At 37.8% G+C, this 17,494-nt stretch overlaps 1 protein-coding gene and 1 non-coding gene across 7 annotated transcripts in view; both read left to right on the forward strand.

The window, feature by feature from the left end:
• SBF2 (SET binding factor 2) overlaps positions 1 to 17,494 on the forward strand; it is a 546,228-nt gene that overhangs the window by 468,766 nt on the left and 59,968 nt on the right. For all 6 annotated transcript variants that reach the window (XM_055282428.2, XM_055282429.2, XM_055282430.2 and 3 more), the window contains 7 exons: positions 1,615 to 1,787; positions 2,585 to 2,658; positions 5,142 to 5,337; positions 8,415 to 8,542; positions 9,735 to 9,910; positions 12,706 to 12,851; positions 15,645 to 15,843. In XM_055282428.2, coding sequence (XP_055138403.1) covers positions 1,615 to 1,787; positions 2,585 to 2,658; positions 5,142 to 5,337; positions 8,415 to 8,542; positions 9,735 to 9,910; positions 12,706 to 12,851; positions 15,645 to 15,843 — 1,092 coding nt within the window. The remainder of the gene's footprint in view (positions 1 to 1,614; positions 1,788 to 2,584; positions 2,659 to 5,141; positions 5,338 to 8,414; positions 8,543 to 9,734; positions 9,911 to 12,705; positions 12,852 to 15,644; positions 15,844 to 17,494) is intronic.
• On the forward strand, positions 11,588 to 11,649 carry LOC129485539 (U7 small nuclear RNA). Its single transcript, XR_008658683.1, has one exon. It is a non-coding gene; the product is annotated as a U7 small nuclear RNA (small nuclear RNA).

The following is a 17,494-nucleotide window of genomic DNA, read 5'->3' on the forward strand; positions in this document are numbered from 1 at the left end:
CTAGGTACTTCATTTTTATCAGGAACACCTCAGAGTTTCTGGTCTTCCAGGCTAGACAACTTGGAATCAGCATTTCACACCATACAGTCAACTGCACAGATCTCTTACCCCCACCCGTGTAGAGTTTCTTGTTCATCCTCTGGTTATTTAATGGGAACAACATAGTCTGGCCTTTATCATTTCAAGCCCTAATTATAACAGTCTCTTAGCTGTTTCATTTTTTATTATTCTTTCTACTGCCAAAAGGATCTTCCTGAAATGATGCTTTCCCATTCCTTCACTACTCATAATTCCACAAGACTCTGTTTCGTCAATACAGGACCTTTCTGTTTGTAAGATATTCCTTAGCTGTCACAGCTTTATCTCCATTCTCCATTGCCAGTGAAGTTTGTCTTCATTATAACAAGCAATAACTATACTATACATTTCTTTTAAAGTTTTGGGCCAGGCATGGGGCTGACTACCTTATAATCCCAGCACTTTGGAAGGCTGAAGCGGGAGGATTGCTTGAGGCCAGGAATTCAAGACCAGCCTGGGCAGCATAGTGAGACCCTATCTCTACAAAAAATAAAAATTAGTCAGGTGTGGTAGCACACACCTGTAGTCCTAGCCCCTTGAGAGGCTGAGGCTGGAGAATCACTGCTGCAAGAGGATTTCTTGACCCCAGGAGTTTGAGGTTACAGCTGGCATCACTGCACTCTAGCCTGGGTGACAGAGTGAGACCCTGTCTCTAAAATAAATAAATAAATATAAGCAAATAATAATCATTATAGATGACAGTGCTCCCTCAAAGCCTACAGATTGATGGCCATAGCCTCTGCTTAGCTTTACTTTAACAATCTCTAACACTGATTCAGCTAATGTTGTTGGCTTTGCAGAAAAGAGAACTTAATAGGAACAGACAAATGAGTCTTTTCCCAGAGTCTGATGGGTTGAACAGTAAGAGCTGAATAAGCAAGAAGGGCAGAGATTGAGCTTTCACATCTGTTCCATTTCAAATTTGTTCCCTTCTCTTGCATGATTTTATCATCTACAGAAGAATGCTGGCTTCAAAGTGGCCAAATGGGTTGCAGTTTACTCAGAGAGTGATAAATCCTGGCAAGAGAAGGGACAGTTTGGTCCTTACATATGGAAGAGTATGCTTGTTGCTGAGAAAAATTCTTACTTTGCCTACCAGGGAACATGTTCCTCAGTTGCCAAGTTGCCAAAGATAGCCATATTACTTGTTCTCTATGTAATAATTAACTTGGGAGGACAGGTTGCTTTAGAAGGCCCAGGTAGTCCATAATAAATGAAACAATCCTCTTTTGCTTTATTTTCTGCCGTTCCTGCATTCCTTTTGGGAGAGTGACAAAAGGTATTCCTTACAGAAACAAATCTGGGTCCAAACAAAGTTCTTTACAGAAACTTACTGCCTGACAGTAGTTTCCAAATGTAGACAAGTAGAACATTTTATCACCCTCACTTACCAAGGAGCCATGGAGTTAAGTGAGCCTTCTACTTGAGTAGACATCTCTTTCATCATGTTTCAGTCGCTATGTAAATTGACTACTATATAGTGATCATTTGTTGCATTTGGGTACTGACCATGATTTCTTTCCTTGACTGTCTTAGTATTGCAGGAAGTGTAGCTGAGAGCTATGATACAGAGAGTGGGTTTGAAGATTCAGAGAATAATGACATTGCCAATTCTGTTGTGCGGTTCATTACCCGATTTATTGACAAAGTTTGTACAGAGAGTGGAGTTACTCAGGATCACATCAAGAGCCTTCATTGCATGATACCAGGTAATCGCTTTGCAGATATTAGAGAATCAGAATATTGGAGATTATTGAGTTTCAGCATAAAACCTGGCAATACATGTCTTCCATATAGCTCAGCCATGCTATTTATTTATTTTCTGATTAGTTTTTAAAATGTTTTTAAATTGTTGTAAAATACATATATAACATAAAATAATCTAAGTGTACAATTCAGTGGCATTAATCTACAATGTTGTGCAGCCATCACTATTATCTATTTCTAAAACTTTTTTATTACCCCAAACACTCTACCCATTAAGCAGTAACTCCTGTTTCCCCATCCCCTAGCCCCTGGTAACTTCTAATGTATTTTCTGTCTCTATAAAGTTGCCTGTTCTAGATATTTCACATAAGTGGATTTAGATAATATTTGTACTTTTGGGTTTGGTTTATTTCATTTAGCATGATGTTTTCAAGGTTCATATGTGTTGTGGCATGTATCAGAATTTCATTCCTTTTTATGGCTGAGTAATTTTCCATGGTATAGCTGTCCCACATTTTATTCATTCATCTGTTGATGGACATTTGAGTTGCTTCTCTCTCCCTTTTAGCTATTATAAATAATAATATATGAATATCCACATATAAGTATCTGTTTGAGTCCTTTCATCTCTTTTGGATATATATGTAGAAGTGGAATTGTTGGGTCATAATAGTAATTCTCTTTAACTTTTTTGAGGAACCACTAAACTTTAATTAACTTTTAATTCTAAAATATCCAGAATTTGTTTTTTTTCTGCTTGTCTGTGTTCTTTCATTTTGAATACTCTGACTCATCCTAGGAATTGTAGCTATGCACATTGAGACCCTAGAAGCAGTACATCGAGAAAGCAGAAGACTTCCACCTATTCAGAAGGTAATAATTCCAGACTACATGCTTTCAGGGTATGGCCTCTCTTCATAAAAACAAACAATAGACTGCTGTGTGCCAGGAAAGTATGTTCACCTAACCTTTTACAGACACTAGCTCCAGTTTTAATGATATGTTAAACTTTCAGAGGAGTTTGTCATATAGAACCTTATAAAAAGGATACTGAAATAAGAACAGAATCTTTTCTTAGATTCAGCAAAGGAGCAATAATAACCTCTCATTGAGTCTACTTTTATAGGCAGGGCATAAATTAGGAACATTTCTAACCTCTAAGCCCAACCCAAGATTTTATACTGTGCCTATTTTCTCCCGCTCCCCCACCACCAAAAAGGATTTAAGGCAATTACCATAAAACACCCAGGTTTCTGAATCTGACTATACATCCCAAACAGCTGGAAAGTCTATTAAAAATTCAGAGTCCTGGACCCAACCCCAGCCTCCTGAATTGGAGTACCCCAGAACATGTCTGGGAATCTGTATTTTAACAAGGCTCTCAGATGATTACTTTGTAGTCTGGCGCCAGTAGACTATGGCTCAGGATGCTCTTGCCTATATAACAGAACTTTATAATAGAACAAAAACAAGTTGAGGCCAGGAGCCATGGCTCACACCTATAATCCCAACACTTTGGCAGTCTGAGGCAGGCAGATGACTTGAGCCCAGGAGTTTGAGGCCAGCCTGGGCAACATGATGAAACCCCATCTCTACAAAAAATAATTTAAAAGTTAGCCAGCCGTGGTGGTGTTATCTGTAGTCCCAGATACTCAGGAGGCTGAGGTGGGAGGATCACTTGAGGCCAAGAGGTTGAGGCTGCAGTGAGCCGAGATCATGTCATTGCACTCCAGCCTGGGTGACAGAGCAAGACCCAGTCTCATAAATAAATAAATAAATAAATAAATAAATAAATAAATAAATAAGTAAATTCATTCATTCAGTCAGTCAAAGGAGTGAGCAGAAGCCAGATAGGTAGGAATATAATTCTATCAGAAACCTGAGACACAGTGATTATTATACTTTGGCTTTACATTTAGCTCTAAACTCACTAGAGCCAACAAAAAGAATAGTTCTGATTAGTTTTTATTGCTTAGTAAAAAATAAACATATTGGACCTTCAGGAGAGATTTTTTTTTCCTAGCCCTAAACTCTTCAGAGGAATGTATTATGTGGTTACTGAGTCAGAATTTCCTGAGTTGTGTAAATGTTCGTTACGTGGCCAAGAAGGACAGGTCTTGTTAAAAGCTTGTCCGTATTTTTTGTTTTTTTTGAAAAACAAAAGTAATAATGTCCAAATAATTTCCAAAGTAAGAATGTTCTTTGTATAAATTTGAGCATAAAAGAAACATACATTGTAAAGTGAAAGTCCCCTGCAGTCCTCCCTATACTACCTCCACCTCCACCCTTAACGGTGATACCATTGCCTTTAACAGTTTGGTTCACAGTCTTACAATTCCTTTTCTTTTTCCAAAAATGGGATTATAATGTACATACTGGTTTCTAACTTGCTTTTTAAACTAATCTATGTATTCTGGATTTTTTTTTTTTTGAGATGGAGTCTTGCTCCGTTGCTCAGGCTGGAGTGCAGTGGCACGATCTCGGCTCACTGCAACCTCCCCCTCCCAGGTTCAAGCGATTCTCCTGCCTCCACCTTCTGAGTAGCTGGGATTACAGGTGCCTGCCACCACGCCCAGCTAATTTTTGTATTTTTAGTAGAGGCAGGGTGATGTTGGCCAGGCTGGTCTCGAAATCCTGACCTCAGGTGATCCACCTGCCTCAGCCTCCCAAAGTGCTGGGATTACAGGCGTGAGCCACTTCACCCGGCCTTCTGGATATTTTTCCATGTTGACACATATAGATCTATGTCATTTTGTAAAGGTTACAAAATGTTTCATTGAATGAATATTTCAGATATTTGAGTTATTTCTCAATGATTTTACTTTTACACAATTCTGCAAAGAATCCTCCCACATTTGGATGTATAAACTTCATTTCTGCCTCTTATCAAATCAGCTTTCTCATGTGACTATCTGGGAAGTCTGGCTTAAGTTTTTTAGGTCTGTAACTGAAAAGATAACCATGGTCTAAGTATTAGAAACTCCACAAAAATTGTGTTTAAAATACTTTCTCCAGCCGGGTATGGTGGCTCATGCCTATAATCCTAGCACTTTGGGAAGCTGGGGCAGGTGGATTGCTTGAGGCCAGGAGTTTGAGACCAGCCTGGGCAATGTAGCAAGATCCTATCTGTACAAAAAAAATTTAAAAATCAGCCAGGCATAGTGGTGCATGCCTGTAGTCTCAGCTACGCAGGAGGCTGAGGTCAGAGGATCTTTTGAGCCCAGGAATTTGATGCTGCAGTGAGCTATGATTGCACTACTGTATTCTAGGCTGGGCAACAGAGCAAGACCCTGTCTCCAAAAATCAATCAATTCGTCAATCAGTCAATCAATCAGTCAATCTTTTTCTGTTGTAAGCCCAAGATTCTTAGACCTGCTCTGCTGCCAGGAGAAGAAATTGTCTGTGAGGGTCTTCGAGTCTTGCTGGATCCTGATGGAAGAGAAGAAGCTACAGGAGGTCTTCTTGGAGGCCCTCAGCTCCTGCCAGCAGAAGGAGCCTTGTTCCTCACCACATACAGAATTCTCTTCAGAGGAACACCCCATGATCAGTTAGGTATGACTCGATATGCCATCAGAACATGAATATCTGTGTGGTACATGAGGTCTCGATCCCATCTGTGCACAGTGATCTGCAGATCATTTTAAATCCAAAGTAAGCTTTTTGCCACACAGGTATTTTGGTGAAATACTTTAGTCTGACAGAGCTAATGATAATTTGGGTCATAGTTTTTTACTTGAAGAACAAAGGGTTATCTTCTAAACAATAAATCAAGGGTTCATTTGCTGAAATGATCATAATTTCATGAGGCAGAGTATTATACCCTAGAGATATTCACTCTAACTGCTGAATATACCCCTTGCTGGTTTGTCCACACTTTCTGAGTCCTACAGTTAACTGTAAAACTGAGGTCTTGCAGATACTTGAACCTTTTTGTGGAAGGATATGCTAACCATCACAAGGTTGTCCAGCACCAACTAATCCCACTTCCCTCTTACTCCATTCCAGTTAACCCCACTTCCCTCTTACTCCGTTCCAGTTAACCCCACTTCCCTTTTAGCAGACAACTTCTCTTCTACTTGTCAAACTACCATAACTTCTATTTCTGTTTTCTACCATTCAGTACAGCCTTCTATATTAGAAAGGAATAGCATGCCCTACCAGAAGTAATCTACACTATCTTCTTTTTTTTTTTTTTTTTTTTTTGAGACGGAGTCTTGCTTTGTCGCCCAGGCTGGAGTGCAGTGGCACAATCTCGGCTCACTTCAAGCTCCGCCTCCCGGGTTCATGCTACACTATCTTCTTAAATTCACTATAGTCTGTATGTAAAATGCTCTTGTTGATAGGAAAAGCACATAATTAAGACTTTGGGCATAACAATAGGACTCCAAGTCAAAGCTCAGTGACTTAAGTCACTTAACCTTTCTGGACTTTATTTTCCTCTTTTATAAAATTGGGAGATTGGGCTTTCATTGGTGATAATTCAGTGGTTCTTAACGTTGGCTGTATATTTGAATTATCTGGGAATCTTTAAAAAAAATACCAGTTTCTGGGCCCAACCCTCAAACAATTGAAGTAGAATCTGAAGCAGTAGAAATAGGGAGACCCAGGCGTCTGTGTATTTCTTTAGCCCCACAAGTGATTGTGATTGAGAACCACTGGGCTAAATGGTCACTAAAGTGCCTTTCTCCTTTGAAATTATGTATTCAGTAGCATTTGATGAGTATGCACTGTGTGCTACTCATTTGTTGGACAAGTGAATTCAGATATATAAAATGTATTCTCTTTTAAATCTTAACAGTTGCATTATTTCTAGGTTGAATAGAATCAAGATGGCTTAGTACATCAGTCATAAAAGACTGCTTACCATATAATGCGCAGCAAGTTCATAAAATTAAATAAGGAAAGATGAATTTGTAAGAATAGTTCTGCTTATTTTGAAAAAGTGAAAAGGAGAAAAAAATGTCTTAGCCTGCTCCTTCATACTGCTATACACAAATTGTATTTGAAAGTAAACGTACTTTTAAAAGAAATTGTACAGTACTTACAATTTTTTATAGTAGGACTTTTGTGAGGTTAATGGCCATAAACACACATTTTGGACACGTAAACATGATACTTATGTGGTCATTTAAATTGCTGTAATTTATTTATTTTGAAGTATGCTTAGTGTGAAATCTCATATTCTCTGCCTTTTCCTTACTTACGTGGTCATTTAAATTGCTGTAGTTTATTTATTTTAAAGTCATGCTTAGTGTGAAATCTCATATTCCCTGCCTTTTCCTTTCAAATTTTGGATTAATTTCACTTAGGAAAATTATTTTTATCAAAGAAAATCTTTTTATTTTCTTTTAAATTTCTAATTTAAAATTTATCCTTTGATGACACATAGAAATATTATAATTTTGCATGTTATATAAATGTAGGTGTTAAATACATCCTAGAACTTAAATCCTATGTACATCCTGACTTTGCTTAGCCTCTAGATATGAGCTTGATGTAAAAAGATAGTCAGAATTTTTCTAGATTACAGATTGATAGATCCAGGGAATTAGGATTCTGATTATAATAAATGAAGAAATGTATGGGCTGTTAAATAAGATGAACCTAGTTCACATCTCCCCACCCCCTCCCCACCCTGGCTTACTAGCTGGGAGGCCTTGTTCATTGCCACTCCTGTTATGTTCCTCGACCACTGCCTAAAATGCTCTTCCTTTCCCTTCTGCAAATCCAGATTCTACACTTCCTTTAAAGCTCGTCTTCTCTCTCACTTCTCCCAAAAATCATTTTCTATCCAGCTAGCAAGCAGAGATCCTTCTCTGAAATATTTAAATCCCTGTAGACTGTTTCCTCAAACGTAGGAGCTAACCACATATTATTATATTCTGCATGTGACTCTCCTCCCACGGGAAATTGGAAGCTCTTCAAGGGAGGTCTTGAGTGTGCTACTTTTTTTCTAGACTCTCATCTTCGTAACCTCAGGTACTTGATAAATAATTATATTTTCCCATGTTTGCTTTAATAAACTCCCAAAAATCATGCGCCTAAGTCCAGGCTTGTTTTCCAAAGGCACATATATATAGTATAACACCTTTTACATATATGGAAACAAACTTTTAAAACCTGTTCTCTTTTGCTTTATCCTTACATTAAGTATCTTGGATGTCTTTTCAATACTTGAGGAGTGCTTTTTTTTTTTTAATAAAACCTCCCTTCCTATAAAATTGCCTTAAACCAGGTGATCTTATGTGGCACACAGTAGGTTGGGGAGATAGAAAGAATGAAGGCAGTCAGGCTGTGACAGTTTCTTCACTCCAGGAAAGAACTCTGTCTCAGGAGTGGCAAGTCACTTGTCTCTAACTTCTCAGATTTCCAAGAATTCCAGCTCTTGCCTCATTCCTCCTAGTCAAGGATCCCTTCTATTGCCTCCTATGCTAGTTGTGTGAAATGTAAGTCACTTGCCACTCCTGAGACATAATCCTTTGCTGGAGTGAAGGACACTTTCACTGCACCCCTGGGCAGTGTCCTCTTCAAATACATTTCTCCAGCAGAGACTGATGAAGTGAGCAGTAGACACTCTAAAAGTGAGCTATAAAGTGTTGTCGCCAAAGCTGTGTCCTGTCTATTTACAGTGGGTGAGCAGACAGTTGTGCGGAGCTTTCCCATTGCCTCCATCACCAAGGAGAAGAAGATTACAATGCAGAACCAGCTACAGCAGAACATGCAAGAAGGACTGCAGATCACATCAGCATCTTTTCAGGTATTAAAAAAGGAAGCCATTGTTTTACTATTCAGAAATTTTCAAAAGTCAGATGAGATTGTGGCCATTTTCTGTGGTCATGTGCTCAGAAGTTAAGAGGGTGAGAATGGGGAAGATGATAGGGTCTGAGAGGGTAATCATCAACTGAGTAAACTCATGAATAGTCTTGGATTTAATCCCTGGAGCCCCTTAGCCAACTCAGAGCACCAGCAGATACTCAGCAGTGAGTGATCCTAGAAACCTAGACACGCACAACTGGCTCTTATTCTCTGCCAAGTTATACCTCAATACCTGTTTGATGAAGCCTTTAGATAAAAAGCAATTAGCTTGGCATCTGTTTTGAAGGAAAAGCCCTGTGGCTGTTCTATGGAAAGGTAAACAGTATAGCTAGGGCTGAAGTTCTATTGGTACTAGTTGCATACCCCTGATAAAGCAAGAGGTTTTCGAGGGGTTTATGACTGTATCAGAACTTTGTAGAGTTACTGATGCAAACCAGACCCTGGAAGAAGTGACCTTTTCTTAGTTTTTCCTGTTTTTAAATTCTCAGTTTGCAATATTTTGCTTTTCTTATTCTTCATCACTTCTCAGATTTCTAAGAATGCCAGTTCTTGCCTCATTCCTTCTAGTCAAGGATCTCCCCTATTGGCTTCTGTGCTAATTGTGTGAAATGTAAGGCTGCTGATCTTTAGGCTCCAGACCTTCTCTCATCATCTGAAAGCATTGGCTGCCTAAGGATTTCCTCACTGTTCCAACTACCAAAGGACTCCACACTCGAATATTGCCTAGCTGTACTGATTAGGATTCTCGTCAAATGGATTTTTTTTCTTCCTACATTTGTTGTATCTGGGTAGGAAGAGACCTTATTAGGCCAAATTCTGTATCTGGAACCAACCAGTTGAGAAATGAGAAGGGCATGTTTGCTAGTACAATTCCCTATCCCATTGTAGAAGAAATAATCTTAAAGAAACTGACTTGAAGATACATGATTTACCTTGCCAACTAGCCATTTATGGCAATTAAACCTTTTTGAGCCTTTTTTTATTTTTAAAAATTTAAAAATTGTATTGCATGTTATCCAAAGTCCCTTCAACCTCTAGTCTTGCCATTTTGTGTTATTATATTCTGTTGTTTGGGGGAAAGTTGCCTGGAAATCCTTAATACTTCTTTTGTGTTTAATCTCTTTTGCTTCTAGTTGATTAAGGTAGCATTTGATGAAGAAGTCAGTCCAGAAGTAGTAGAGATCTTTAAGAAACAGCTGATGAAGTTCCGTTATCCTCAGTCCATTTTCAGTACCTTTGCTTTTGCTACTGGACAAACTACCCCACAAATAATTTTACCAAAACAGAAGGAAAAGAACACTTCTTTTCGGTAAGAAGAAAGACAAGTCTGTTAATTTCAGCCCTCCCATAACTGATTGCAAAAGGAGCGACCTATCCTTTGTGTCCAGGTGTAAGCGATTGCTCTTTTCATTCACTGTTCTGTTTCTGTCAAGCCCATGGGGCCAAGATCATAAAGTTATGGAACAGCAGCATTGATAAATGTAGCAAGTTTCAAAAACTAAAAGCTACCAGAGGCTTTGACTGTCATGTCCATTGCTCACAATGCATTTTTAGAATGTGAAATTCTATTTTCTCTTTTTTCCATATTGATGACTTTCTAAATGCTTTTGACCAATCCCTTCAGCTTTTATTAATATCCAGGCCCAGTGGACAGATTTGCTTTTATCTAGGAACAGGAGGCTTTATTTTCTGTTTTTCATAACTCTTTTGAACATTTCAAACTTACAGAAAATTCATAACAGTAGTACAAAGAATTTCTGTATGTATTTTACCCATATTCATCAAGTTTCTACTTTGGTCCATTTGTTTATCATTCTCTCTCTCTCATATATACACATATTTTTTTTTTTTGAGCCATTCGAGTTAGATGTAAGATGTCCCTTTATCCTTAAATACATCACAATCCGTTTCCTAAGAACAAAGACATTATCTTTTTATGTTTTTTTATTTTATTTTTTAAATTTATTTTATTTTAAGTTCTGTAATACATGTGCAGAACGTGCAGGTTTGTTACATAGGTATACATGTGCCATGGTGGTTTGCTGCACCCATCAACCCATCATCTAGGTTTTAAACCCTGCATGCATTAGGTATTTGTCCTAATGCTATCCCTCCCTTTGCCCAGCATTATTTTATATAAGCGCAGTAATCAAAACCAGAAAATTTAATTAATATAAAACTTTTATCTAACCCAGAGTCTATATTCACATTGTGTTAATGATCCTTTTTTAGTTTAGTACCTAAACTTTTTTATTCGTGGTCCGGGATCTAATCCAGGATCAGGCATTGCATTTAGTTGTCATATTTCTTTAGTATGAACCCTTATTTTCTAGAAAGTTTTTAGAAATTTATGTTGAAAGTTTTAAACTTCAGTTATTACAAAATAACAATTGTTTTAAGTTATCTTCCATCAGTGATAAAATATAAGGGCTAAAATTTCATTCACTGTTAACCATGTAGAATTCGGCATCTGTCAATACAAATTACAATACTAGGGAGAGCTTTGCAGACTTTGGAAAAGAGGCCCTTCCTTTGCCTGAAAAAAGGGTAGATTGGGGATTATAGAAGATTTGAGGTTCCAGACAGTATATTATTTCTCAGTTGCACAACTAGCCACCTGTATTACCTGGTAAGCAAAGGAGACCAGGAGTATCCGGGTATGGTATGCTGAAGCATGAGCAAGTTCCTAGGGATTTACAGCAGTGGGCCAAGCATCTTGTCTTAGCACCATAGGGTCAGAGAGGAGCCTATGATGTTTGTTATCTCAGCCTTCAATGGAAGAGACAAAGCTTTGTGTGGTATTTTACATTTAGAAACTATCAGAAACATGTATATTAGTTTCAGAAATATGTACCTGTATCAAGCCTGTTGTATCAGCTGCAACAGAGATATAGCAATTTAAAAATTTTAAGAGTTGCCTGGGTATATGAAACAAAAGATATAGCTTTAGCTGGGAAAAAATTTCAAAAATCCCATTGACTACACCTAGTGTTACAGCTCTTTTAGAATTTGTCTAGCAGACTTTCCAGTTTTTGCCGGAAAGCCCACTAATAAAAATTTAAAAATAAAAATAAAAGTTACACAAGTGATTTACAATAAGTTTAATTTAGGAAATATCAGTATTTTATGATTCCCAGCTGTTATCTCAAACTTGTTTCATAACCTTCAGGTTTACATTGCAAATAACTAAAGACGGAGTCTGGTGAAACTATTTGACAATAAAAGAAGCCTTATCACTTTTTACTGAATGGCAGGAAAACACCAGAAGAATTCTTTGTGATAGAGAAGAATATAATCAAGAACAGTCTTCAGAGTCTTCACCTCCATCTGATTAGTCAGGAAATAGGTTCTCTGTTTAATTCTCTGGATTGCCTAGATTTTCTATCAACAAGAAGGGGTAAATTGTTTGAATAAATAAAGTACTTTTAGGTCCAAATGATTTACATCTTAGTTTCCCTTTAATTAAAGCTGATTCTCAAAAGGATACTCAAGTTTCTGATTTCTTATTTTTCTCCTTTCAAAAAAGGGGAATTATATTATTTTTCTATGCTTCTTAAGGTTTACAGCTAATTAGAGTCAGGACATCACATATACACACTTAAAACAGTTAAGAAATAAGCAAATGTGTTGCCAACTGTGAAGGTCATATGATCTCAAAGAAAGGCTTATGAGTTGGTAGAAAGAGAGTTTGAGTAAGTAGAGAAGTGGGCAGGCTGGCTTTCCATGTAGGAGGACTCCAGCAAGCATGCTTTGTGGGAACTGTGGTAGGGACAGTGGCATGAGGATAACCAGAGTGGGTTCAGGGCAGTCCTCCCCGAGAAGCTAAACCAAGGAGTTTAGATTGGGGTGGTAAGTAGTTCATGTCTCACTTTACGCTTTCCTGCACGTTTTTCCTAAGACAGTATCCTGATAACAGTGGTGTTTTATGGGAAATTAGTCTACTGCCATATTAAAAGTAACCTAAAGAAGGAGAGGCTTAACAAAAGTCTGGACCAGTAGTGGCTATGGGAAAGGAGAAGAAACAATTTGAGCTAAGTAGGTGTCAACAATACAAGTAGTGCTTTTATATTAAGTTGACGTTCTCTTTGGTTTTATGACATGTAGTACCTTCTCAAAAACAATTGTGAAAGGTGCCAAAAGGGCAGGGAAAATGACAATTGGGCGGCAATATTTACTGAAGAAGAAGACAGGGACAATTGTGGAAGAAAGAGTAAATCGTCCTGGATGGAATGAAGATGATGATGTATCTGGTATGTGAGAACTTGAATTTCCTTCATTATTCAGCTTTATTTCTTATGTGAATAAGAGACTAAGGTGTAGTTGCACTTAAATCTTGATCCACAAAAACCTAGATCTCATGAGAAGATGGAAGCACTTACCAGCTTCTTAGAACTGGGGGAAAAACTATTTTCCTGATATTCCATTGTTCAGGTAATATTTTGTTAAATTATACTTCTTCTTTACTAAATTCATACAGCTAATTGGTCATTTTTATGTGGGTCTCATTAAAAGAAGAAAGAAGGAAACCCCACTGCATGGGAAATTTAGGTATAGAGTAGTCCCCTGTATCTTATCCTTCTAGAATAAGAATTTAAGGTAAGGACATTGAACATTTCAAATTGAAGATTTCAGTTTTTGGTAAGAACATTGTTGGTGCCCTTAATCAAAATGGGGGACCTAAGATGAAGGAATACTTAGGTCATAAGAAAAAATACTTGCTAAATATTTGAAAGAACAGCTACAATACCTCTCAGTGGGAAAAATAGAGGCAGAAAGCTAGTAGCAAAATGTCTGAGTGACTGTTTCCCATTCTTAACCCAGTATCAAATATGCTATGGAATCAGCACTACAGAGAAGCTGATATAATGGGAGGCAGAATGCCATTACACCCTTTTTTTCCCCTCAGGATCTTAGAATCAGTCACTGGTGGTTTTGCAAAAACTACTACTAACAACAAAAACATTTTAAAAAAGAAACCTCATCTTTAGAGAAAGCACTGGCTAACAGGTCTCCATTTTCAGTTGCTGGGATAAAGAACTATGTGGGCTGGGCACAGTGGCTCATGCCTGTAATCCCAGCACTTTGGGAGGCTGAGGCAGGCGGATCACTTGAGGCCAGGATTTCGAGACCAGCCTGGCCAACATGGCAAAACCCTGTCTCCACTGAAAATACAAAATTTTAGCCAGGCATGGTGGCATGCACCTGTAGTCCCAACTGCTCAGGAGGCTGAGGCATGAGAATTGCTTGAACTTGGGAGGAGAAGGTTGCAGTGAGGCGAGATCGCACCACTGCACTCCAGCCTGGGTCGGACAGAGCGAGACTCTGCCTCAAAAAAAAAAAAAAAAGAAGAACCTATGTGGTTTTGTATGTATGTATGCATGCCCTGGGTGAGAATGTGTACATGCAAGCTTGCCTCTGGGGCAGTGAAAATACCCACCATTATATCACTGAAATAACCGTTTGTTGGAACCCTGATCTTTTCACAGTCATATGTCAAGCCATAAAAATATTATTGCTACCCATCACTATTGACTCTTCTATCTCAATTTTTTTTATATTTCATGGAACAAAACTTATTATTCTATGATAATTATTCTACTAAAAGACCAAATTATATAATGTTCTTTGCTCCTCTGAAAATAAAAGGCCAACACAGAATTGATACCTGATTATATTGCATTGTAAAGTTCACAAATTGAAACACGAATTGAAGTTCACAAATTGAAACACTTAACTGTTCTGCTTTTTTAAAATATATTTCATGAAAGAGGGCCATATCTTTGCCTGCACATTAGTACTTTGAGTACATTTTCAAAAACTTTGAAAGCTTGATTTGATGTCTCTTATTTTCAAAATAAATAGGGAAGTAAATTAGGACAGTTTTTAACATGGCTTTTTTTTTTTTCAGTTAGAACATGCAGTACCAATTAGGAATGTCCTTTATTAAAAAAAGCCTCCCTAAAATATTTGATTATTGAGTAAATTCTTCCACATCTAAAATCATAAAGGATTCTGTAACCTGTGATTGTAAAACTGTGAGGGGGTTTCCCACGTACACCACATCCTCTAACAAAAATATTTCCAGGAAAAAAGTGTAACTTCTTTATACCTCTCTGAGGAAATAAAGTTATTTTTCCCTCTAGTGAACTTCTAGTTAATCCAGAAATTTCCAATAAAAGTTTATAGTCTGAAAAGTAAACTGAAATCTGGATGATGAGTTTGTATAGTGATTTTATGAAAGATAAATTTTACTGATGGGTTAGCCTCTGACAAGCTTTGGGTGTTTTTATAGAGTCCTAAATAGAAATCACTGCAATTTGACAATAAGCAAGCCTTCATAAAACAGAACAGTGTAGGTAATGAATTCAAAATTATATTGTTTTTAGAAATTATTTAAATGGTATTATTTTCCTGACATTTTTTAGTTGAATCACTGACTATTCATTACACTTTTATGTTTATTTAAGTGTGATTCCTCACAGAAGTTACATGATTTAATTTGTGATATACATAATATTTGTCATCCTAATATAAACCTGTCTTGGTGTAAGAGTCTTCTTCAAAAGGAAGCGGGGTTTTTTTTGCGGGGTAGGGGGTGGTTTTGAGACAGTCTCACTCGGTTGCCCAGGCTGGAGTGCAGTGGCACGGTCTCAGCTCACTGCCACCTCCGCCTCCCGGGTTCAAGTGATTCTCCTGCCTCAGCCTCCCGAGTAGCTGGGATTACAGGTGCCTGTCGCCATGCCTGGCTAATTTTTTGTATTTTTAGTAGAGATGAGATTTCACCATGTTGGTCAGGCTGCTCTCGAACTCCTGACCTTGTGATCTGCCCACCTCAGCCTCCTAGTGCTGGGATTACAGGCGTGAGCCACCACACCCAGCCCAAAAGGAAGTTTTTAATCCTGTGCTTTGAGCTAATCATTTCTTCAATATCTGTCTCTACCATCCCAGTTTCAGATGAGAGTGAGCTCCCCACAGGTACTACCCTGAAGGCCTCAGTTGCTTTGAGCTAATCATTTCTTCAATATCTGTCTCTACCATCACAGTTTCAGATGAGAGTGAGCTCCCCACAAGTACCACCCTGAAGGCCTCCGAGAAGTCTACAATGGAACAGTTGGTGGAAAAAGCTTGTTTCAGAGACTATCAGCGTTTAGGTTTAGGAACCATAAGTGGCAGCTCTTCCCGTTCAAGACCCGAGTATTTTCGAATTACTGCCTCCAACAGGATGTATTCACTCTGCCGGAGGTAAGTGTGTCAGTGGGCTCCAAAAAGAGGTCTTCTTTCCTTTCTTCTTATTTGAATCTTTAATAGGCCATTTGCATCCATAGCCCTGAGATAGATAAAAATGCCTGAAAATAAGAACAAGGTCTCCAGGATATGAGCAAGCATCTCATTGGCATTCTCGGAACAATTACCTTACTCAAAGTACCTCTAGTAGGTGAGAAGGTGAAAGATAAAGTACTCACCCCCTATGAATTTCTCTTGTCTTTCTCTTCCCAGTTTGCTTCTTTTCTAGCATGACTAAAGATAACTTGAAGAACAGGATTTTCCCAGACCAATAGAAGACATGAAGGTCTTTTGTAGGCTGGGGAGCCACAAACTCTTTCTATAAAGGGTCAGTTGGTAAATATTTTCAGTTTATGAGCCATAGAGTCTCTTGTTGCAACTATTCAACTGTGCCACAAAAGCAGCCACAGACAGTAAGGAAATGAGTGGGCATGGCCAGTTTTGGTCCACAGGCTATAATTTGCTGACCCAGGTGTAGGCAAGGCTTTCTTATGCGGTCTAATTGGAATGTTTTCAAGGGAATATTACTTAAAGGATGTAAATAAAGAGGCATTTTCTTTTTTCTGTTCGTCATCTCTCACTGTTTTTCAAATATGTTGAGCCTTATTCCATGCTTTACTATATGTAAATATATATTTTCTAAAATTACATTTTCACCATTCACAAATTTAGTCATTTTCATCTCTAGGTAAGTTTTTTCTTTGCATTTATAAATTCCTGCTTAAACAGCTCTGAAAGCACTTTGTAAATTGTAAGCTTTGTACATATTTTAGAAAGTTATCTTAATGTTACTGCTAGTTTCAACCCTGTTGCTCTTAAAGATAGATATGTCATTTTAAATGACAATTTAAGTTTACAAATATTAATATGAAACTTGAGAAACAAGTTGGGAATATAGTTTTGAGATTGTGGCCAAATAAACATTTTGCGTGAAGTTCTGAAAAATTGGCACTCTGAGTATGCAGTAATTTTTCTGGAATTCTCTGTCATTCTAACTAAATTTTCTCTGAAGATGAGTCATGTTGTCGGGGTGTGATGTCCTGCTGTTTGGAAAGTTTGCTATCAAAATTATGCCAGCCATTGAGAAAACAGACTCATTTATCATTCCAATCTGTTAGAAGTAAAATAAAATTTTAATAGATGACTTATTAGAACACTGGTTATAAAGCATTTATGATGGTAGAAAGTAATATATATCCATTAAGTTATTAGCAGGAAGGAAATGGAATAATAAAAAATAATCCAAAAGAAGGCAAGAAAGGAAAAAGGGACAGAACAAATGGAATAAATAACAAGTAGTAAGATGGTAGATTTAAATTTAAATATATCCATAATTGCATTAATTATTAATTGACTAAATGTTCCAATTCAAGAAAGAGATCAGGGTTTGCTTTAAAAAAAAAAAAAAAAGTGGCTGGGCACAGTGGCTCACGCCTGTAATTCCAGCACTTTGGGAGGCCGAGGCGGGCAGATCACGAGGTCAAGAGATGGAGACCATCCTGGCCAACATGGTGAAACCCTGTGTCTACTAGAAATACAAAAATTAGCTGGGCATGGTGGCATGTGCCTGTAGTCCCAGCTACTCGGGAGGCTCAGGCAGGAGAATCAC

This window comes from Symphalangus syndactylus, chromosome 6 (genome assembly GCF_028878055.3).
Source record: "Symphalangus syndactylus isolate Jambi chromosome 6, NHGRI_mSymSyn1-v2.1_pri, whole genome shotgun sequence".
NCBI classification, from domain to species: Eukaryota; Metazoa; Chordata; class Mammalia; order Primates; family Hylobatidae; genus Symphalangus; species Symphalangus syndactylus.